Source organism: Elgaria multicarinata, chromosome 5 (assembly GCF_023053635.1).
Source record: "Elgaria multicarinata webbii isolate HBS135686 ecotype San Diego chromosome 5, rElgMul1.1.pri, whole genome shotgun sequence".
NCBI lineage: Eukaryota > Metazoa > Chordata > Lepidosauria > Squamata > Anguidae > Elgaria > Elgaria multicarinata.
In genome coordinates, this window is record NC_086175.1 from 56,967,656 (window position 1) to 56,992,421 (window position 24,766).

The window sequence follows — 24,766 nt, forward strand, 5'->3', positions numbered from 1 at the left end:
CCAGCGATTGCTGTTTTCATGCGTCCCTGAGTTAAGTGTGTTCCAATCTAATGGTATTATAACTCTTAATAGTGAGAGTGGCTTCAAAGCTGTAGGACCTGTTTTGTAACACTTTCCCCATTTTCTCCTTTGACCTAGGTAGGGAAAAGGGACTTGTGGGTAGGAAATCTCTCTGTTGTCCTCCATTTCGCTTCCTTCTATGACTGGGGAGTTGGTTAGCCATTATAATTTTTTTGGGCGGGGGCTATTTTTCAGTGTGCACCTACATTACTATGCAGCAGTGAATAACCATGCCATCTTTATTTAAAAACCTACATTAGTGTACTGTACAGGCGTACATGCATTTACTAGGCTTAAAACGAAGTAACCAGCCCGGCCTTCTGCATAATGTGGTTTTTGCTTGCACTACGGACAGAAGTGCAGTACACAGAAGACAGTGTATTTAATTAATACAAAGACTGGCGTGCCTTCCTTTTCTTTCCTTTTAGCTTCCCTTAAGCCTAAAAGTGATCGCATGTTGAATTCTTATTCAGAACCATTGTCAGTAAGTCAACAAGCAAGAGACTTCAATAGGATTGAGGTAAGAAAAGCCCACCTTCTTCAGTTAAAAATGTTTCATTCATAATTTGTTTACCCTTGTCCTTACTGCATCAGTCAAAATATATTAATAGTGGCTCAATATTGTAAATATTGAGGCAGATCTGTAAACTGTTGTGAGATCAGTTTGGAGACTTTGCATCCTACATGGGGCTAATTTAACAGTTAAGTATCAAACAATACACACTTCACAGTTAGCTTTAGCAGCTTGCTCTCTGTATCTATGTTTTGCCCCCTGTGCATTAATAAAAATGGGCTGTGAGTAGTTATAAAAGGAACGTCTTTAGCATCTCTTTCCCTCCACCATTAAGAACTGCCAAGTGTTTAGGGACATTTATTTATATAGCTACATCACATGACACAGCAGCAACCGTGTCATGTGATATGGCTATATAAATAAATGTCATGGACATCAGGAAAAAGTTCCTGACTGTTAGAGCAGTATGATAATGGAACCAATTACCTCGGGAGACAGTGGGCTCTCCCACACTTGAGGCATTCAAGAAGCAGCTGGACAGCTACCTGTCAGGTATGCTTTAATGTGAATTCCTGCATTGAGCAGGGCGTTGGACTAGTGGTCTTATAGGCACCTCCAACTCAACGATTCTATGATTCTATGAACTGTATGGTTGGTTGAGCAGCAGTTCAAGAAGACTTCTAGAGAGCAACCAGAGCTGTTTGAGGCCTTGTGACTCTGCAACTATCAATTGGAAAAGTACAGGCAGAGCAAGGAGCATCAGATGCAGTTGCTTGAGGACTTCCTCTGACAGGATAAACAGGTTGAATGTCCTTATGGGTGGAGTTGCTAGACTCCCACAGCCATTGCCTGCCTAGTAAGACATCAGAAGACCCTTGGCTGTGTATTAGGCCAGTACATTCAGTTGAGAAATGGTGGAGGTGGGTATATATAAGAATTGGGAGAATGCTTTTTCCATGCAATACTAGGTACTTGATGCAAGAATGGAGCCCTGGATCAGGTATGAAGCAAACTGTGTGTACTTAAGACCACCTATGGCCTGATTGTACATCAGTTATTTCTCTCTTTCTCTAGAAACATTTTTTCATTCTAACTAACCTACAATAAATATAAAAAATGGTGGCTTTGGATATCTTGTTTCAGTGATAGATTCTTCTGAAATTCCTGAATACACTTACTAGGCCCATTGAACACTACTGAGCAAACATGCCAAAGGTTTATTTAAAATTTACCAAGAATTGTTTTATTTGTACCTGAATAAATTCTCAGATATTGAAATTTGGAGCACCCTCTAGTCTTTGAAATATAGTTGTAAATACGGATGTAGTCTCACAATAGAGATTTATATTCTCTCTCTCTCTCTCTTTCTCTCTCATATCTCTTTTTGAAATAATCAGCTTGAAACTGTCTGTGAGGATCCAAACAACTCAGAGCCATTAATTCTCTTTGAGGCAACTTCTGTTGAGCCAGTTGGTGACCATTTATTTATTTAATATTTATTGCATTACTCAGTGTGTAGAACTCTGCTTACATGCTGTTTTGTATCATTGATGAAAAAGGTGTTTCTCATTGTGTATTATGAAACTGATATATGTGGAAGAAAGTGAGCTTACTTCATTGCAGCATTTCTTAGCAAATATACTGCTGTAACTATAACGAACTGAAATGTTGTGTTTGGATATTTGGCTGACAGTATATGAGTTAGCTGTTCTGGACCCATTCTCATAGACCACTGCAGTCTATGAACATCCCAGTGAACATTTACAAAAATGCCAGTTGAGCAAAAGAGGACTGTTTGTGTGTCCAGAGGACACTGCCCTTGTGATTGTTTGGTGACTTCCATAAGTCTCAGTTTTTCATTGTGGTCTGACATTTTACTGCACCTCCACTGACGCACTGCCAGTTAAAAGTCATGTCGAAGAGAAGGACACTAAAGCTGAAATCCTGAATACACTTATTTGGGAATAAAGCCCATTGAAGACCTCTGAGCCAACATGCATAGGATTGAAATGCATGTTACATTGTGAAGCAGTTCTACAGTTTTTAAACTTCTCAAATACAGCCCACCACCCTGCCCTATGATACCTAATTTAACTTCAGAGCTAGCTGATTTGTACAATCTGAAAACTATACTTGTCCCTAATGGCATTCTTCTCCAAGATCTCCCCAGACAATCAGTTTCTGTCAGCCTATAGCCTCTCAAATGACTTGTGCGCTTGTCTCTCTCTCCTCTTTATTTTCTTTTTTAATCTTCACAAACTACTCCTCTTCTCCCTCAAAGGAGACTTCACTTGAAGAGATGCCTGATAAAGCTGCCCTGACACAGGACACAAGTAATGATGACAAACAAGGTACAATATCAAACTGCCGTCTCTTAATTAATTAGGTTTCAGGTGGTAATAGATATTTTATACAATTCCTGTTGGCTAAGGAAAATCAATATTGTCTAAATCAGTTATACAGAACATCACTCTTGAGTGGGGAAAACAAATGAGGATGCTTTTCAGTAGACACAGGATTGAAGAAAAGCAAACTGATAGAATCTATAAGCCCTGCCAAATACGTTTCATTTTTTGTAATTCAAACAGATTGTTTAAAAGCATTATGTTTGTAAGTGAGTATCACATTTGCATTTCATTGATGTCAATGTAAATCTCAAGGCAGAACAAAGCTACACATTGTCCTCACCTGTCAGTTCCTCCTGCAACTCTCTCGGCGTTCCCTTCGGTCTCAGCTGATGAACTGTCTAAAATACTGCGCTCGTCGAAGCCTTCCACTTGTTCCCGTGATCCGATTCCCTCTCGCGTCTTTATTAATCTTATCCCCGCTATCCTCCCGTCCTTGCTCCACATCATTAATTCCTCTCTGTCCTCTGGTTCATTTCCTTCTGCTTTTAAACATGCTACAGTCTCTCCCATTCTCAAAAAAACCACTCTTGATCGACTATCTCTGTCTAACTACCGACCTGTCTCTCTGTTGCCTCTTGTCTCAAAGATCCTGGAACGTGTGGTCTACTATCGTTGTCTTGACTTTCTCTCTAGTAACTCTGCTCTGGATCCCTTTCAATCTGAATTCCGTCCTTTGCATTCCACTGAAACAGCCCTTACCAAGATCACCAATGATCTTCTTACTGCCAAGTCTAAAGGCCATTATTCCGTTCTTATTCTCCTTGATCTAACTGCAGCCTTTGACACGGTTGATCACGATCTTCTCTTAGATTCCCTCCATGACCTTGGACTCTGTGGCTCTGTCTATAACTGGTTCGCCTCCTATCTAGAGGGTCGCTCTTTCAGCGTGTCGGCTAACGGCAGCTCGTCCTCCTCTTTTCCCCTTTCAGTAGGGGTTCCGCAAGGCTTGGTGCTTGGCCCGTTGTTGTTTTCTTTATACATGCTGTCCTTGGGTAAGCTTATTCAATCTCATGGCCCCCAATATCACCTGTATGCCGATGATACACAATTATATCTCTCATCTCCGGAACTTTCTCCTGATGTTCACGATCGTATCTCGGCATGTCTTTCAGATATCTCAGCCTGGCTGCTTCATCGTCGTTTGAAACTTAATATGGCAAAAACTGAACTGCTTGTTTTTCCTCCTAAACCTTCTCCTCACCTCTCATTCTCTCTTACTGTCAACGATGTCACGCTTACTCCGGTCAAGGAAGCTCGCTCTCCTTTATTCCTCATATTGAGGCAGTACCTAAATCCTGTCGTTTCTTCCTGTATAATATGGATACAGGATTCGACCATTTTTGTCTGTCTCTTCTGCCAAGACTCTTGTTCACGCACTGGTTATCTCTCGGTTGGACTACTGCAACCTTCTTCTCTCTGGCCTTCCTTCGTCTCACATCAGTCCGCTGGTCTCTGTCCACCACTCTGACGTCAAGATCATCTTCTTGGCCCGCCGCTCTGACCATGTCACTCCACTTCTGAAATCTCTTCATTGGCTCCCAATTCACTCCAGAATCCAATATAAACTTCTCCTGTTGACCTTCAAAGCTTTTCACGGTGTAGCTCCTGCCTATCTCTCCTCTCTCATCTCACACTATTGCCCCGCTCGTGCTCTCCGCTCCTCTGATGCCATGCTTCTCGCCTGCCCAAGGGTCTCTACTTCCCTTACTCGGCTTCGTCCTTTTTCTTCTGCTGCCCCTTACGCCTGGAAAGCTCTTCCAGAACACTTGAGAACTACAAACTCAATCACAGCTTTTAAAACTCAGCTAAAAACTTTTCTTTTCCCTATAGCTTTTAAATATTAAGTTTGTTCTGACCTTATACTGTCAGCTTCACCCTACCCTGTGCCTGTTTACACTTCCCTGTGCCTGTTTGCATTCTCTTTCCCTCCTTATTGTTTACTACAACTTTATTAGATTGTAAGCCTATGCGGCAGGGTCTTGCTATTTACTGTGTAATCTGTACAGCACCATGTACATTGATGGTGCTATATAAATAATAATAATAATAATAATAATAATAATAATAATAATAATAATAATAATAATATTATTACACTAGTAAACACGTATGTCCTAAATGAGCATCCTCTGATTGGCACAGATGGAAGGGCAGCAGGGAAGCAAGGCTGCTGATTTTCCCCAACAAATGCCCTCCACTAACTACTTTTTTGCCCAGCTTCTTTGGGTTTCTGAGCCTGGTGAGGACACTTGCAGAGAGGAACTGACACTTGACTGTCAGCTCTTCCCTGCAAGTGTCTCCCATCTTTCTGTTAACATTAATTGCTCCCTCCTTTAAAGGGGAGCTATAAATGTATTTATAAAATAAGAAATAAGTTAGCAGTGGCAGGGAAACAAGTGTTTTGGAGCCCCATAATCCCTCTCAATGTGCAGTGCAGCCCTTTATATAGTACAATGAAGCTCAAATATAATACATTGAAAGGGTCTTCAAATGTAGCTGTGTGGGAGCTGGTCTCCTGTTAACGCCTCTGATACTGCTAGGACAACATTTTAATCAGCTAATCATGTATTTTATTATGATGGTTTGGACTTCGGTTATTTACTTTTTAATTGGGTGTTTTTCAACTTAGGGTTTTTTTTAATCAGGGCCAATATAAACATATCTTAAATAAATACATTGCACAAACAAAAACTAATAGCAGAGGTGATGATTCTGTGGGAAAGGCACGGACGGCTGACTTTTTGCTTATGAGAGAGCTGTTAAAGGAAATGAGGCTTCCATTCAGTGCCTCTTTTGTCCATGGCTAGGGACATCAGAGTACAAAATAAGCACACTCCATATAAAATGAGAGAAGAGCACAACTTGTGCAAGATTCAGCACATGTCTCATGGAAGCAGTGACCCTCTCTTTTCCTGGTTGCCATCTCCATAGTACTTTTAAAGGAACACAGAGTACTTTAAAAGGGATTTTACATCCTGGCACCCTTGCAAAAGCAGTTTAAATGAATGTTCTATCTCTTTTGGCTATATGTTTAAGATAAATATGTGGACAGTACATTTACAGTTCATTGTTTATGTCAAGTGCATAATGTTCTTTTTCTGGATAATTTATTCTCTCTCTCTCTCTCTCTCTCTCTCTTCTTAGTTTGTGGACACTTATTTATTCATTCAGCTATAAGGCCAACAGTAACTGTGGATATATAACAGTTATAAGTGTGTGTGTGTGTGTGTGTGTGTTTTAAAAAATACCTTGAGCTAATTCCTGCAAAAAAATATTCCAGTGCGGGCTGGATGTAGCGGGAGGAAAGATTTGCTAACTTCACCTCCTTTTCCTTCCATACAAATATAATTATTGTCCTCTGTTGGGAAGGCTGTTCTTTCTTTGCTGTGTATGTCTGCCTCACCAGTTCTTCTAGCAACGATATGATAACAAGCAGACGTTTCTGTGGGAGTAGCACATTTTAATAGATTTGCAGAAGAGACAGGAGTTCAGGTTTTGAGTAAAGCAGGGCTCTTGGTAGAGACCCAGAATTTCATTTCTCACACTAGTGTCTCTAGAATATAATTATTATAATTTTATAAGAAAATAGTGGTTTTCTCATATTCTGAAAAAGTGTGAAATAAATACATAGATCTAATCTACACGGTTACTAATGTTAACGTTTCCTGCAGACTTTCTCCTGTGATTTCAAAATTTTACATCTTAACTAATATAAGGTTAATTTAGTGTCGGGAGATCAATACCTCTGTGGTATTGCAGCAAACAAGAAAAACATTCATGATGTATTTTGGAGGCTGTCTCTTATGGAACTTCAAGATTGATTTTAAAGAGACATAGTAATTCATTACTATGAATTTCTGAATTCTCATTTTCCGGAAATTAGATTCAGGATCCATTTACATGGCAAAACTGATGTGCCGAGAATTTGGTTTTATGAATCCATGTAGAGTTTTAGATATGGTGACCGAATTGTATCTGTTGGTCACTACCTACTCAGTTCATAAATCAGCCCACGCTTATACAGCACTGCAAAACTGAGAAGTGGCACAGTAGATACTGAATTGCATGCTATGAGTGCACTGAAGCAATTGCAAGATAAATTCCTTGCTCAAAACTACATGTTTCATTCAGCCCATATTCTCATCATATCAATCCAAACCAATCAAATGGCTCAGAAAATCTGATAACTACTGTTTTTCTTCTTTTTTAATGTTTCAATCTAACCCATGAAGGGGGGAAAGTTTGGGATTGAGGATGAGTTGTCATAGGGCTGAAGGGGTCATGATACTAATCCTGGACTTGTCACTGCTCTAAGGGAGGGGCTTGAATTCCAGATGTCAATCCACCAATCATTACTGCTGTGCAATCTGTTTATTTCAGTAAGCTTATCATACAAACCCCTTTGGAATAAATTACATAGCTCCAGGGCTTCATAGATTATTCTTAGGCACTGTGCACATTGAAAAGCTAAGTGCTTTCTTCCCATGGTCTTGTCCATGAACACCTGTAGTTCCCACCAACAAAAACTATGGATTGCATCCAAAGGTGCCCAAATCAATGAGTACTTTCTTTGAGCAGAGGCATGGAAATGGAGTGATTTTTCCCATCCCCCCTTTTTCTGGAAATGCCATGCTGGAAATGCCATCCCCCACCCCACTCCTCTGATCAAATTTGTAGGGCAAGGGGGAACCAAGATCCAAGAGCAAAGCTCCTCTCACAGAACTCTGAATCTAACTCCATGGGCCCTGACTCCTGCTGAATATTATATGAATCAAGTACAGCTCTTGATATCTCTTAGCATTTATACATTTGTGGTTCTTTGAGGCCATTAGAAATGCAGTACTGGGGCTTCATACAGCAACATAGAAGAATAATGGTCTGCATATCTATTTGTAAACAAACTATCTTTTTATAATGCACCATCTTCTATAAAGACACAAAGTATTACTAAGAATGAGAAGTAGCACTTCATAGGATTTCTAGCTGGAGTTGGTCATAGTTATAACTTTTTGCCCTCAAATGAATAATTAATATCAAACAATAGTTCACTATTTGTTTTTATTAAGGTCTGAAAGTTAGCGCATCTGCCCAAGCAATACCAAAGGAATTTAAAGCATCTCAGCACTTGGCTGTCAAAACAGGTATGTAAAAGTTCCTATATATAATAACAAACACAGTTCGTTGATACTATAGAATCTCTAAGTCTACTTGGTTCGTGCTTTGGAGTAAAATATATGTAATATTATGTGAGAGAAGAGAAGAGAAACTTCTTTCTGGCCACTTTCCCACACCAGGCATAATTTTATAAATCTCTTTTCAGATGCCCTCTTATTCACCGTTTTTCTAAACTAAGGGCTCACCAAGCAGGATATTCCAATATGAAAGCGGTATGAAAGTGGTATATAAAAGGCAGGGGCCACACTATTGCTTTATAACAGTATTGAAGTGCACTGACAACTGTTGGGGCCCATGACACATGCCATAGACTGCTTTCATACCACTTTCATAGTCTTATATCCTGCTTGGTGTAGATGTGTTATGGGCCCCAACACTTGTCAGTGTACTTCAGTACCACTTTAAAGCAGTAGTGTAGCTCCTGCCTTTTATATACCACTTTCATACCAGAATATCCTGCTTGGTGTAGATGAACCCTAAATAGCTCCAAACAGTGTAACTTTTCCTCCTAGGGTGTTGCTTCAGCCCCCTGATCACACTCCCCTTCCACAGCAGCCTTTCCACTTTCTCTCACACTGTCCAGGAGATTCTTCTCCTCCCAACATCCCTCAGATTCTCCAGAGAGGCCTTTCAGGGTGGAGTACAGGTGGCTGCAGAAAGGATGAAGGGACAGGAAACTTCCATTCTGTCAACTTCCTGGAGTTAACTTATTTTAGAATCCCAAGGCCGTGTTTTCTTAAATCACATCTTCCTGAGGAGTAGTTTAATTATTTTTCACAATGGACAAATTGACTATATCTTAATGTTTAATGGCCTAGTAATAATAAACAATATGCATGGAATGTTTTAGGGGTTCATGAAGTAAAGGATGCAGTGTATTTGACTAATCATATTTTTCATACTTATGATAACAGCCCAGTTCTGGGACTCAGCAGGACTTACTTCCAAGGAAATATGTTTAGGATCAGGCTATTTATCTACCACTAACTGCTTAATATATTATCTGTATTGATTTTCATAGGAGAAAGAATAACGAAAGGGAGAGTCAGCTTCGTTCATAATTTATAGCATCTGAAAAGGCTGTTTCTCAAACCATCCCCTTTGCTTTTGATTGGCTTGTATTTGTCAGTTTGCCCATAATTACTTAATAGAATTAATATAATAATATTAAAGTAAAATTTACTATTGCACGTTTAGTTTCTAAGAATTTACTTTTCCCCAACCTGTGCTAGCTTTTTATATAGCTATTTATTTATTTATTACATTTCTATTACATTTTATTAAAACCATAAATACTACATATAAAATACTACATAAGATGCAATTTAAAAGTTTAAAGCTATAGGGGAAAAAAATAAAAGTTGAAACCAAAATAAAACCTAGCTAGCTCATTATGCAGTGCATCTGAGCTTTTTGTAGATTATTCTAGATATAATCAGTTTCTTAAGTATCACATTTGTAAGAAACTGAATATGTGGGGCTTGTTTAACAGTGTTTATATTCTAAATCTGCTGCCATTTGTTTCTTTTTTTCTTTTGAAGATGCTATGAGAGAGATTTTATGAGAGCAGTCCTATGGTCTTAGAGATCATAGGATATAAGAGCAGAGATTAAGGTTACCCCTCAGAGAAGGAGATCCAATCTCAGATCCACCTCCATGCCACCATGGAGACCTTCATGGTGGCTTTGTCCTTGAAGTCCAGGCTCCGACCTCAGGAGATGGCCGGTAGATGCTTGCATGTTTAATGCTCCTGCATATTAAAAACAAAATAAAACCACTCTGTATATGAACAGCTAGCATATTGGAGAGAAAAGGTCTCTCCTAGTTATGTTCCTGCTGTGCTAGCTTTTTATTTTTTAGAGCAAAGGAAGCATTCAGTCAACTGGTAAATCATTAACTTGCTTGAACAATAGAAAGGTCTTAGAGCTAAAAAAAAAAAACAACCACAGTTTTCCTATCAAAATAAGCCAGTGTCTCCATAGGGGGAAAGAATTTATGAATATGGGAGAAAATATACTTTAAATCACTTTTTAAGTCCTTTTCTAAAAAAAAAAATTCCATCACAGAATTCAGCTCATTTTGCATGATGGCTGGCAATTTTTAGAGATTGAATACCTTTATTAGCCTAAAGAAGGACATAGACTCTCATAATATAGTATTGTTAGTAGCTGTTAATTACTAGGCTTAGGAAGGAATTTTATCTGCAAAATACTGCATCACTTTTTATTCTGTGGCATCTTTTCACTATTTATTCTTTTCCTGTTTCGTCTGTCTAAGATGCCAGACTGCTGAAATACCTCTGAATACATGTGTTTCCTAAATCCCAGTATTTTAAACAACTAAACAAATAGAATAATGTTCTCAGTCTCTTACTTTTTGGGGAAACTATCTTTTTTATAATCCAAGATTGGATTACTTCTTGCTCAGGTACCAGAATATAGTTGATGTCTCTTGTTCTGTAGACAATCTGGGGAAGTTTTTGAGATTCTATGGCACTTCGTTATTGCCTAATTTCATGGCTGTTGGTCACAAAGCAAAACAGACAAGAAAAGTCCATTGAAACAAACTTCAGGAACATTTGGCTAAAGGAAAAACAACAAAAAGTCTTGTGGCACCTTAAAGACTAACACATTTATTCTGGTATAAGCTTTCATGGACTATAGCCCACTTCATCACAAGCACTGAATATTATGGAGGATTTTGGGGGTTTTATATAGCACATACTGGGGTGGGTGAGTAGGCAGGGGAGAGAGAACTGTATACAGTGAGGTCAGAAGGATATTCAATGCAGAAAGTACTGACAGTGACAATCTGTCTTACATAGTGCCAGGATATTTGTGTTAACTGCAATAGCTGTACTGTAAATGTCCACTGTTAATAATGTGATTGTCACAGGTAGTCATTTATTTATTTATTACATATTTATACTGCCCAACAGCCTAGGCTCTCTGGGCAGTTTATAATTAAAACCATAAAATCCAATTTAAAACTTTAAAATCACATAAAACCAGAATAAGTTACAGTCCAGGGATGACTTGTTTTAAAAGATATGTTTTTAGGAGGTATTTAAAAGATATTACATTTTATGCCTCCCGAACAGCATGAGGGAGGGTTTTCCAGAGGGTGGGTGCCACTACAGAGAAGGCCCGCTGTCACGGGTCTTAACGACGATATTCTCTTTGTCTCGGAATGACGAGCAGGGCCTCCTCTGAAGAACATAAATGTCGTCTGGGTGTATATAAGGGTGTATTAAGTTAGGGGTCCCCAGCCTTTTTGGACCCATGGGCACAATTGGGAATTTAAGAAACTGATGTGGGCACCAACACAAAATAGCTCCCATGGAGGATGTTGCTAGTCACATAATGGCTGCTATGGAAACCTGCTGAAGAGGTGATAGGGAGGGAAATTGTGAGGCTAGACCCTGGGAGGGGCAGGGAAATAGCAAGGCAAAGGCAGGACGGGGGCAGAAAGAGCAAGATTAGAGGCTGGGAAGGGGAAGAAACAGCAAGGTAAAGAGATGGGGAGAGAAAAAGCAAAACTAGAGGCCGGGAGGGAGAGGGAAACAGCATGATAAAGGGGTAGATAGGAGAGAAAGAGCGAGGCTAGAAGTGGGGAAAATGGTGAACTCAAGAGGTGGTGGGAGGCTAGGAGAGAGGGGGAGAATAGCAAGGTAACAAAGTAGAGTGGAGAGAAAAAGCAAGGCTAATGGCTAGAAAGGCAGGGAAAGAAAACTGTCATAACATTTTCCAAGGTTTTTCTTAAAACTTTTTTTTTTTTTAAGAGGCCAGAGAGGGGAGAGCTTCATGGGCGTCATTGGTGGTCCCCACAGGTGCTGCACTGGGGAATCCTGTTTTAAGATGCCACAAGACTCTTTGTTGTTTTTGTTGCGGTAGTCTAACATAGCTACCCTCTGGAAATTGCCTGAAGAAATTATTTACTCCTGAGAATGAAACAGGTTTTTTATTTCATAGTGAAAGATCTTATATTCTGGTGGTCAATGGTGCTATTCACATATAGCAGAGGATTACAGTGATTTGTCTTGATGCATCACTAATAATTATGAGATGTCTGATTTCCTGAAAATGATTATAACAAGTGGTCTTTTATTACAGTTGCTCAGGAGTCGAACACACTCAAAGCAAGACCGAGATCCAGGTAAGTTAAGATCAAGAACTCCTAATTTCTTTTAGGGTTTTCCTGTTTTTGTCTGCTATCACCTACAGGTTGTTGTTTAAACAAATTCTTCAGAAGCAATGGGCAGAATATAAATGTAAGTGTATTTTATTAAAAATGAGACACGTGGCTGGAAAAAACCCAGTTCAGAAGGCTACATATTCCCTGTAAACATGTATATATATATGTGTGTATATATAGTTGTCTTCAATAGAAAAGAAGGGCACATGTAAGTGATGTCATTGTTCGATATCATGGCTAGCACATTTTTATGGCTGTATGATCTTTTAATATGTCACTAAAATACCAGACCTCGTTCTCGTATGACCAACTTAAGAAAATTATATTAATTGTAAAAGCCAAATTAGTCATACAGGGACTATTTTCATTTTATTAATCTTGCTTCAGTACTAAGGTCAGGGTAGGAACTTAAAATAGCACTTGCGTATGTTTGAATATCCTTATATAAAAAATGTAAAGGTGGCTTAGGCTTGCCCATTATCAACAACTCGCCTTCTCTCTTGTAATTGCAAATTTGGCAACAACTGTTAGTTCCTTTGTCATCAACTGGAAATTTTTTTCCCTGTTCTGCTTCATTTTTGTTTTTTGGGCCTTAGTCTGTCAGGCATAATGTATTGAGGTGAGTTGTAGCTCCATTTTGTCAGTGCTCATTTTAGTACAGACTGCAACCTTGCAGGGGGAAAATGATTACAACAGCAGAAAAATGTTCTTCCCCTGCAGTCTTATCCTTTTCATTTAGTATTTTAAACCAGTTGATGGCAGGCCTGTACAGGATTGCTGTGTGTGTAAGTTCGTTTTTTAAAAAGTGGACCAAATGCATTGATTCATCCATTCTAATCCCTGCAGCCTATTCGTCTTTGGTCATCCAGCCATGCCAGTCCCTTTCCTGTCCACACTATGGCTGAAGGCAATTGCAGAACCAGCATACGCCATGTAGTTTGACAAGTGAGATTCACATGCTAGCATGGGAGAAAAATGGCTTCCTTTTTTGGGTGCTGGCTTTTCCAGTTCAGTACTGATTGGAACATACGTAATATACAGTTCCTAACCAGATGTGCCCTTATAACAGCCAAAAGATGGATTTCCTAGTGGATAGATCCTTGTCTTTTCTAGCATGTTTTAGAAAACAATCCCTCAGTGGGAGTAGGTCCACTATATGTCCCTCTCTACATATAATAGGTGGACCAAGCTGTTTGCAATGTGTAAGTTATTATGGTATTTTCAAATGCTAGCCATCTCTGAAAGCAACTCATTTTGTTCTAGTCCCCACTCAGCCATGGAAACCCACTGGTTGACTTTGGGCCAGTCACAGACTCTCAGTCCAACCTACCTCACAGGGTTGTTGTGAGGATAAAATGGAGAGGAGGATTGTGTATGCCGCCTTGGGTTCCTTGGAGGAAAAAAGGCAGGATATAACTGTAATAAATAAATGAATGAATAAATAAAAGTGTTCTGTGCAAACAACCGATCAGTTGTTTGGGGGGAGGAAGACGTTGTGTAGGGGAAATGATGCAAATTGGCCCCACATTTTAAGAAGAGCAGTACTCTCTCTCCAAACATATAGAGTGAGGATGTGTCATATTTTAATGAATAATTCCCAGCCGAACAAAAATATTGCTCTATCAAATTCCTCCATTGCCTATTTACTACAGTCTTTGCAATATGCATAAAACACCAGCAATCCCCCCTTTAATTTTGTCTTCTTTCCCCTGAGGTCTTATTCCAGCACGTCTATTGAAGATGCAATGAAAAAAGGGGGAGAACCACCAACTCCCCCACCCAGGCCACAGAAATCGCATTCCAGAGCATCCTCCTTAGATCTAAATAAAATCTTCCAGCAAAACACACAAGGTAAAATTAAACAGTCCTTTAAACCTGGCCTCTACGTCTTCAGAATTTTTAATAACAAGAGTTTAAATAGAACTGAAATAGCTATATGTCCATTGATTTGCACAGGTACTGATAGCTGGTTCACACATGTATCTTTATCTTTTGATGGCTGCAGTATCAAATGACAACTTGAATATGTAAATGAGCCATTATAGACCATATGCCACAGAGAGAACTTCTGTGTCAACTGCTTTAAAGTGGACTCAGTGAGAAAGTGAGAAACAAATTGATGTATGTGGATGTGTGAACCAGTCCTTCCTTTTTCATGTATACAGAGCACTGTTGAGCAAGATATTCCTCTGTATAACCAAGAAGTGTTGCTTTATAATCACTTTTCCAATCTTGTCACATTTTCAGATCCTGGACTATGCACAGGATGCTGGCCAAATATTGTGGTCTGCCAGGTGCTTTACAAACCCCATGTTTTTGCAGTGATTTATCAAGTATTTAATAGGCTCCAATACATGACTGTTGGGTGTGTGACCAGATCTGGCTTAAGAGGACACGACTGCATGTCAGCACAGTTTAAAGTTTATGAATAAGAAAGTGTAAATTAAAAAAGAGATGGTGAAGCTTTAGTTTATCAACAAACTTCACATTTTATTCTTTGAATCTTTGTGTGTGTGGGGGGGGGGGGGGGGTTGATACCAGCCCTTGGCAGCTGCTTAGATGTTTTTCTCCATTAAGCATTTTTGAAAGACTGTCACACCTCAGTGGAAGGGAAAACTGTCACTTTAGATGCATATCAAAACTGACATCATCTATATCAGATGAGTAAAGTGCCATTGTTTTGCAAAATTGCTGGTGATCTTTGCTTGTAAAAATCTTGGAGTTACCTATGAATCCATCATATGGTGAATTTTGCCCCTTTTAAATAATCTGAGAAACCAGTTATATAAAGTTTGTTTCTCGGGGTTCCTCTTTCATAGTTTGCTTTACTGCTAAAGGTCTATTTATGGAATAGTAGCAAAATCAAGGAGACTGTGGTAATGCAGCATCCTTTGTCACAAGGGTGGGTAACTTGTGGCCCATCAGATTGTTCTACAATTTCTGTCAGCCCTAGCCAGCATAGCCAATAGTGACTGCTGAAGGCCAAAACTTCTAGAGGACTACAAGTTGTCCATCCCTGCTCTATCAGGATTATGGATGCAGAAAAAAATGCTGGGAGATCCTTTTGCTTCATCAACTTGAGTTTCAAACATGTTACTGTTTAAACTTCATTTTAGGAAGCTGATGAAAATTCAAGAATAAATTCAAGGTTTGCTTGACAATTATTGGAAAAGCTGTTAAACTCTGTAGCACACAACATGTCAAGCAAGGGTGCTATTTCAACCTGGTTTTGTAAATATTGTCCAATATAGCTGGTGCTCCATTTTGTACCAAGTGTGGTGAGTTGTTACTTTCAGCCATGTTCCTGCTAACCATTGCTTGCCTAGAAACTAAACTGTGGTCTCAATCTTTGGTTTGGAGGCAAAATATGGTTAGCAGTAACCGTACTTTGCCTAAATCAAATGTCATGGCAAACTGTAGTTAACTTGAATCATGAAATGGAACGGGAAAGAGCACATTAGCCAAACAGAGAAGAGTTGAAGAGGGTTCCAGATTTATTGCCTCCATGACTTCTGAATTGAGCCAGTGTCTTAATGAGCCTCTATAAATTAAATTAAATTAATTAATTTTTTAATTTTTGTGAACCGCCCAGAGAGCTTCGGCTATTGGGTGGTATAAAAATGTAAAAACAAAACAAAAAAACAATTATGTAAGAAGAGTTTGGTTTCCCTAAGTACAGTTAAGAGAAAAGGATAATTTGGATTATCCTAAAAAATCATCCAGGGCCAAACCCTGTGCAGACAAAGTAAATAAAAATGACTACTGTGGAATTGCTTAAAAATGTATTTGTATCTTATCCTTTTTCAAAGTAGTTCAGAGAAGCATTTTAGGCTCACAACAATCCTGTATTGGGCTGAGATGGTAACTTCCCAAACAATTTTATGAAGTTCATACGCAAGTGCAGATTCTAATCTGTTTCCCACATTTAAGCCCAGCAGCCTATCAAGTGTTCCACAGTGGCTGTCTTCTGGAGTGGTCTGGGATTCCCAAGAGAAAAACAGAGCCTAGGGTCAACTGTTTGTTTGGTTGACCCTAGAAGCAATAAACAAACACAACACAAAATATATGATGCAGAGCCCATATTGCCATCTACATTGTGTTTATTGATAAGTACCAATCTACCCACCCATTTATTTCTAATCTGTTCCTTAGTAGACATCTCAATCCCCAAACACAGAATTAGGGGAGCACCTCTTAAACCTTTTCCAGCAACTGTTTGCATCATGTAAAATGAGGTCCACCTTACACTTTGGAGAATCATGGACTTAAGGGATATTTGTACTGACAGAAGGAATGTATACTGAGTTCCTGGTCATGTATTCATAATGTCTTAAATGAGGAGGACTAAGAGATTTAACTGTAACCTTGAGTAATTGTCTATCTATCTATCTATCTATCTATCTATCTATGTGTAGCAAGTGTGTTGTTTGATCAGTGTAGAAAATAGAGACTTGGTTTTCTATATATCTTTGATTATGAACAGTAGAGTATGCCGCAGTGTTATATGAATGTATCATGATGCAGTGAAGTAGAAAAGCGTAAATGATCAAATGTATCCATGCTGCCTTTTGTGTTTCTGCTTTGCATACTGAAGTGGAATATTTTCTAGTTCCAATACTTCTTCCACACAGCCAGCCCTTGCACTGCTGCAAACTGTGCAAACGGCTGTTTAATTTCTTGAACAGAAGAGCTGATACGTGCCAGCAATTTGCCTCATGCTGCATTCCTGTGCTGTGTTCCTTTTGATCATGCTGCGTTTATTAGTCTGATCAGTAGATTAAATTAAGAAAGGTGGTGACCTAGACTAGTCTTTCAAGTTTTAGATGGTTGCATTAAAAGCAACAGAGCTCACCCAGAGAATACTTAAGGTATTGCTTAAGTTAAGACATTGGATACAATCCTTTATCAATTATGCATGCTTAGTCTAACTGAAGTCAATTGACACGATCCTAGGAGATAATAGCATGGTGTAACAGAAAGAGAATACGGTACATACCTGGAGTTCTTTGTAATGTCAAGTTTATAGTTAAGAAAGCTCATAGCTTCTCCATGAGAAACTAGCAGAAGTGGTGAGGTTTTTCAGAGGTGTCACACAGGTTGAGATGTCAACTCAAGAGCGTGGAACAGAGATGTCCTTTTTGGCATAGGGCTCGATTATGGGCTAAAATCCCCTGACAGATCATCAAGAAGTGTGTTATCACAATCCCACCCTTGGTTTTAAGCAGATGCTCAGGCAGGGAGCCTTTGCTGATAACATTTTCATTATTGTCCTTCTTTCATTGTCCATCATTACCATCCTTTGTTTACTGCCTGTAACCCTTTATGTTTGGGGCTTTTCTCTAACTGAGCTGTGAGAAACTCTTCTCACCTGGACCTTAGCCTGCTTCACCTGAAAACTCTATGAAACCTGGACCTATGTCTGTTTAAACTTTAATCATTGCTATATTTCTCATAGATCCTGAATTGTTGTTTGCTATGAATTGTGTATCTTCGTCTTCAATAGCCCTGAATGCCTGATGCCTTGGACAGTTTGTGACTCCTGAATTGTTCTGTGCCTTGACACAATGACACATGTAGCCTGGAGATAATAAAGGGAAACGCATGGTCAAACTAAATCTCTGCATGTGTGGTGGTTTTATCTTTCACTTTCTTTATGAAAAGGCATGGATTTTTTTTTTAAAAAAAATCAATCGTAAGCAGGCCCAGCCCAAGGTGGGTTGCCACCTGAGGCGTGTTACCCCCCCACCCCACCCCACCCCATACACATGCATGGATCCCTGCCTGGCACATCTACCCCGTGCACTGGCTGCTTCCAGTAAGGCATCCCCGCCTCTCCCAGAGGTCTGAAGTCTCACAAGACTTCCGGGAGAGGCGGACAAGCCAGGGAGTGTACTATTGCCTCCTGTTCCATCCCGCTACCTCCTGTTCCTGTGAGCGGCTGGAACAGGATGCAGCAGGATGGAGGTAAGTGATCAGTATTTTCTAGAAAACACTTTTTACTTCCAAAATGCATGCACATGTGTCATTGCTATCTTTAACAAGCAAGAACTCAACAATGATAAATCTGGCATACCGCTGTACTGTGTGCTTGTATCTCCTGTATTATGTTTTTTGCACATACAATTGCTGTCCCCCTTTGAAGACAGGTTTGTGCTGACACTCTGTCCTGAGAGCTCTGGAATGTGCCTAGGAATACTGCTCACATAAGCACGACTACTTTCAAACAGGTCAAATATATTCTGAAACAGCAGGATATATGAATATTTCATGAATAGCTTAGTTAGAATTTTAGGATTCAGAAAACAGGAAACTGGGTCAAACATGCCTGGTCTGAGTGTTTTGCTTGCCTAAAATGCTCAATGCCCAGATACAACATATTTTTCAAAGCTGAACAAGATGTGTGCATCTATGTATGTATTTAATGTAGCCCGTTGCGAACAAAGCAATTTTAACTGGCAGTGTACTAAACTGGAACATCCTGTGGATTAGCCCCCACAGCCCTGCTGGTCTTCTGGTTTTCTTTAGTGGGTTTGTTTACCTAGAATCCTAAGTTATTTACTATTAAATGGGGGAGAAGGATCTACTGCTGTGGACTCCCCTCCCTGTTTCCAAACTCACATGGGTGCTTTACTTGTGTCTGCTTAACTTTTTAAATGTCCTTTGTCACTGGGGCTGAGATGCTTCATCAGCTCTTGTTCCCCCTTGCACTCACAGAGCTTGGCCCCCTTGCAAGCCAGTTCTACATCTAGAGCCTTGGCAGCTAGCTTTGCCCAGTGAGGAGGGTCTGAATTATAAAAATGAAGGATGTGTGTGGCTTAACTATTGGGCTCCACCAAGCTCTAGTGCGTGGAAATCTAGGTCAGTTGAGCCCCCTGGGATGGGGACTTTTATCAGAGCAACGGACAAGTGAGTGGGGATTAAGAAGAGGATTCAGTTAGAAGCTGCCTGGGGTTGAATCACTGTGAACATGGCTTAATCACTGTTTTGTAGTTGCATTCTTGTTTAAAAACTGAACTAAAAGCTGAACTCTTACATTACACTGAGGTGTACAGCTAAACTTTATTTTACAAGTTGCACTTGAAGACCTAAAACTGAGCCTACACTGAGCTTGATCTGAAAGCTAAGCTTATAGTTTTTGTTTATAATCAGTCTTTTCTGATAATTAGATTTGCACTGTGGCTTTTGTCAATCCAGAACTATATATTAGATTTACCCACTTTCCAAACGTGGGTTTAGTCTTAATATCTGGTTGAGTATTGCTGCAACCGCTCAATATTCTCTGCTGGAGCAGAGCTGCAAAATAATAATAATAATAATAATAATAATAATAATAATAATAATAATAATAATTCAATTTCTACATAATCCCCCCTCCCTTGAATTGAACTCCTCAACTTGTATATTTCTAAAGTACTTCCTGAGATTTAGTTCCCTTTGCTGTGCCCTTGTTTCAGCTTTGGCTATTGATTAATAAATAAGTTGGTGCATTTTCTTCTTTGCACAGGTGCTAACATAATGTATCTGCTTAATGTCTTATTATCTTGATGTTTTGTCACTGGGTCGGAGATGTATCGTCAGCTAGGGCTCCTTCTTGCTCTTGTATTTATGTATTCATGACAAGGGCTTTATACATGACCATCTCAAGGAAAAAGTAACACCAGCACTGAAATTGACTAGACTTTTCCCCAACTGCTGTCAATGTTACTGGCATCTAGAGAAGGGGGGTGGGAAAGCAAGGTTTTCCCGTCAAGAATTGAGAGATAATGAAGGAAAAGGTGGTGCCATAGATTCCCATATTCATAGAAAAAGTGGAGGGTTTGGGAGATAGTGTTACTATTATCCAAAAAGGGACTTCCATACAAGGAAGAAAGGTTAAAATGTGTGTGTTGGGGTGTATTGGGGAGCCATTCCAAATATGTACAACTCTATGGGTGGGAGATTTAAACATGCATTTTCGTTGATGCAGATAGTTTAAATGTAATGGTAAATCCACTTTCCTGCACAGCTATTGATTGGTTTAAAAATCTGACACAAGCATATGCATGCACACCAGTGAGGGCTAACAATGCTTTAATAGCAGTAAAAAAAGTTTTAATACCCAATATCCAATTTAGGAGCCTTTTTGTGACTATGAACATCCTGTAAACATACCTGTGGTACCTGAGATTAATGAAGACTATGGTGTGTCTAGGTGCATGTCTCCTTTAAATATCACTATGAGTGAAACATAGGCAGGATCTACACTACTGCTTTAAAATGGTTTATAACGGTAGTGACAACTTTTGGGGCCCAGGACATACTCCATAGACATTTTTCAAACTGTTTTCAAAGTGTCGTATCCTGATCTGGCCTGATTCTAGGCGGCTGCTGTTCACACAATTAGAAATTGTTTGTTTAGAATAGCTTTTAGAAGTAAGTAGTAGGTGCAAGAGGGCTTATCTGGATCAAGACCCTTGCAGGGCATCTTTAACACTTTACTCCCTGCTGTGATCCCAAACCAGATACCACTACCACCCCCTAATATTTGCAATGGATGAAAATAGGTATCTCTACCCCGGACCAAGAAAGCAATGGATGGGGGGTGGGTGAAGGTAGACAAAACTATTCATGTCATTGCTAATTTACTGAATGGCTTCATGTCCAGTTCTGTGGCTCACACAATGGATTCACATGCCTTCCTTCCAAACGCTGAAATCTAACCCAACACTGAATATTCAGTAAGAATCAACTCATATGCTAAGTGTCTTCAATAAATGTTGGATTCCAATTCATCTCTAACCTTTAACTAAAAAAAAATTCTTACTGTCAACTTTGGTAAGCAAAAGACCGAATTACCACAGCTGTATTATTTTCACTTAAAAACTTGAGCTGTCTTGAACACACGTGTGGAAAGGTGGGGTATAAATATTTCAGATAAATAAAAATAAAAGCTGGCTAAATGTGGATAGTATACAAGTAACATAATACATGGTGGGTTTTTGTTACTTTTGATTACTATGATTTAACCTTTTTAATCCTACGTATGGTTTTTTTGGTGGGTTTATGGGTAACATTACCAAATTCTAATAGTTCACACTTGGCACAATATGCTTGGGATATAGATGTTACTGACCGTTTAAAAAAATAAACATACTCAGTCTTTCCTTTTTCTTTGTTTATTACACATACTCTTGGCCAGTATTCAGTACTTTATCTATAAATCTTTAAATACATAAATCTCTGTTATTCCCTTATGTTTTGTCAATATCTCTACCCAAACCAGTTTAAAAATGAGAACATGATAAGTATTGCTTTTAAAGATTTCCTATACCGTAATAAATGCATTTGCAGTAAAAAAAATTGTGACCTAGGACACATTTATCTATTTAGTATTCTCATGGTGTTTCTTTCGTGCTAGGATTTTGAATTGGCCAAATAACAAACACAAAAGAAGTTGCTAAATGTCTTTTCAGTTGTGTTTGCTAAAAAGGATCTGCAGTTATAAGGGTCTTCTAGAAGGTTAATTATCAAGAGATTCTTCAGTCATTCTTCATATGTCCATATAACCTCTGTGTCATTATAACTGTATCACAAAGCCTGATCTTCTCTGCAGTTTTGGCCTCTAAAGGTTTATGAATTTAACTGAAGCCAGATTGGGAGGTATAATAGATGGTCCCATCATGGGTGTTAGCAACTAAGATTCCTGGCTCAGAATAGAAAACTGAATTATATTACGTTACCATAAAGCCCTAAACTGACTGTTGTTTGGTCTCTTTCCTCTTCAGCCCCTGCCAAAAATATTTAAAAGCTACAACTAGTTCATCCAAGTGCCAGAACATCTAATTCCATCCACAGATGTTTTCTGTACAACTGCACTTTTTCACATCATTGCATTTTATTTTGAATGCTCTCTAATGTCCACGTTACAATATTGCTTCATTTTTTAAAGGCTAGAGTGTTGGTGACAAAGAACAGAAAACTCAAAAGTTCTCCCATGTACCATGCACCATACCTTTCAATGAAACTTGTTAACTTAATCCATGTTGTCCGTGTTTGTCAGATTCTTACTGAATGTTTTTTCTGTAGAAGAAGACACAGAGGATGGTGTTAATATGTTGTTCACTTTAAGCTTGTATTCTTAAATCGATTTGAGTTGAGGAGTCAAATTGTTCTAATTGATGTACTTAGTTTTAGGTTCTTTTCATACATGTTGATTTGTCTCCTTCTTGTCCTTTTTTTAGCACTAAGGGCAGGCTGGCTTCCACCACCACCACCACCACCACCTGCTCTACCTCCTAGGCCTTTTGTATCCCAGGTATGTATAGAATATTGGAATGAAAATAATGTGCTTATTGCTGGTTTTAAGGGAGACTATGGCCATTGTCAGAGGTTTTTATGTAGACAAGGAGCAATCTTTTCTGGCCCAACATCCTAGAACACAGGCCCCCAACCTTTTTAGACCTGTGGGCACATTTTGGAATTTGAGAAATTGCTGAGAGCACCACTACAAAATGGCCGAGGATGTGGCTAGAGGGTAGAGAAAGAGCAAGATTAAAGGCTGGGAGCGGGGAGAAAGAGCAAGGTGCACAGGTGGGGAGAGAAATAGTGAGTCTAGAGCCAGGGAGGGAGGGAGAGAGAAAGAGCAGGGCAAAGAGGTAGAGAAAGAGCAAGGCTGGAGGGTAGAAAAGAAGAAAAAGATTATCCTAACATTTCCCAAGGTTTTTTTTAAAAAAAAATGTGAGGAGGGGAAGGGAGTCTGGAGTTTCGCGGAGACCCTTGGAGGTCCCTGTGAGCACTGCATGAGGAGCCTCTGTCCTACAATGTACTCAGGACAGAGGAAATCCATGGCTGTCTCCAACACTGTGCATGTGCCAAAAGGACCTACTATTAGTGCAATGGGAATCTAGCAGTTCCTAAAGCAACAACCTCAGAAATGAGCTGAAGTGCTAATTTCTGGAACTTGCACTTGCACATTCATGACATTTTTCCTCTACCCACATTCTCTATTAACATCAGCATCTCCCAGCTCTTTTTAATCTTAAAAAATTGCTTCCTGCTTATTATTTTGTCACATTGATTTATTGTTCCTTTTCCTTCTGAATCCCTATTGCATTTGAAAGCCTTGCTCCTCTCCGGAAAAGAAAATGACTCCAAAATTATTTTCTGCAAGTTAAAATTGGAACTAAAACTTAATCCAACTAATTTACCACCACCACCCCAAACTTTATTATATGGCTTCATCTGATTACATAAAAAGATGGGTTCTACTTATTATTATTATTATTATTAATAATAATAATAATTTATATAGCACCATCAATGTTCATGGCGCTGTATTTGTATTCTACAGGTTTCTCATCCTATCACAAATGCCGAACAAAGTGCTCAAGTCAAATCAAGCTACGTGGACTTCAGACTTCAAGAACAGGTACGACTTTAAATTGTAAAAGTATAACTGAGATGTAAATTCTTTCTTTCTAGCACACAATTATTTTGCCACACCAGTGATTTGTACTAGGTTAGTTTATGTTGACAGAATTGTTACCCTGAATCAATAAGTAAGCAAATCCAACTCTGAAATTTTAACAGAGTAACAGCCCAGTCTTAACTATATGTTTACAGAAGACAGTTCAATTGTTCTCAATAGGGTTTATATCCATAGGAGCATGCATAGGATTACAGCACATGATGGTTTACCACAGAGTCCCTGAGAGAACAATTTTGTGGACAGATTTGCTAGCACAATTTATAAATTGCCACTAACAGAAAAAAGTATTCTTCCCTGACTCATTGGCTGCCTGCCAGGTCTGCATGCAGCCAAGGTACGTGTAAGCTATCAAAGTGCCCCTGTCTTTTCTATCCTGTGTAAAAGGGATGCTTACAGAAGGAGATGAAGTCACATTACATGATCAGAAGACAACTTGCAAGATATTGGATGTTAACCCCATGGAAAAAACAGCATAGCAAATAATTGTATATTGTGTATAGGGGTGCAGAGAAACAATAATCTTATGTTGCACATCTTTATGAATGTACATTCATGAAGTCAACATCCAATGTCCTGCAAGTGTCCTTCTGTTCATGCAATGAGACTTCCTCTCCTCTTCCTGTACCCCTTGCACACCAAATCTGCTCTGAAGGATCCCCCAGCCCTCCAGAGCAGATTTTTTTGGTGGGTGGAGGACAGGGAGGAAGTGGCATGGGGGTATAGAATCTATTTCCCCAGCAATGTCCATTCTGCGTATGGATGGAGGCCATTGAATTTAATCCATGATCATAAGAACATAAGAAGTACCATGCTGGATCAGACCAAGGGTCCACCTAGTCCAGCACTCTGTTCACACAGTGGCCAACCGGCCATCAGCCAGGGATGAACAAGCAGGACATGGTGCAATAGCACCCTCCCACCATGTTCCCCAGCAACTGGTGCAAACAG

General features: G+C 39.3%; 1 protein-coding gene across 2 annotated transcripts in view; it reads left to right on the forward strand.

Moving 5' to 3' along the window:
• Positions 1-24,766, forward strand: part of REPS2 (RALBP1 associated Eps domain containing 2) — an 84,590-nt gene that overhangs the window by 38,798 nt on the left and 21,026 nt on the right. Inside the window, exons 9-16 of one of the 2 annotated variants that reach the window (XM_063126418.1) lie at positions 489-580; positions 1,972-2,043; positions 2,856-2,925; positions 8,049-8,123; positions 12,270-12,312; positions 14,066-14,202; positions 22,572-22,645; positions 23,681-23,758. In XM_063126418.1, coding sequence (XP_062982488.1) covers positions 489-580; positions 1,972-2,043; positions 2,856-2,925; positions 8,049-8,123; positions 12,270-12,312; positions 14,066-14,202; positions 22,572-22,645; positions 23,681-23,758 — 641 coding nt within the window. The remainder of the gene's footprint in view (positions 1-488; positions 581-1,971; positions 2,044-2,855; positions 2,926-8,048; positions 8,124-12,269; positions 12,313-14,065; positions 14,203-22,571; positions 22,646-23,680; positions 23,759-24,766) is intronic. The other variant, XM_063126419.1, reaches the window with a different exon arrangement.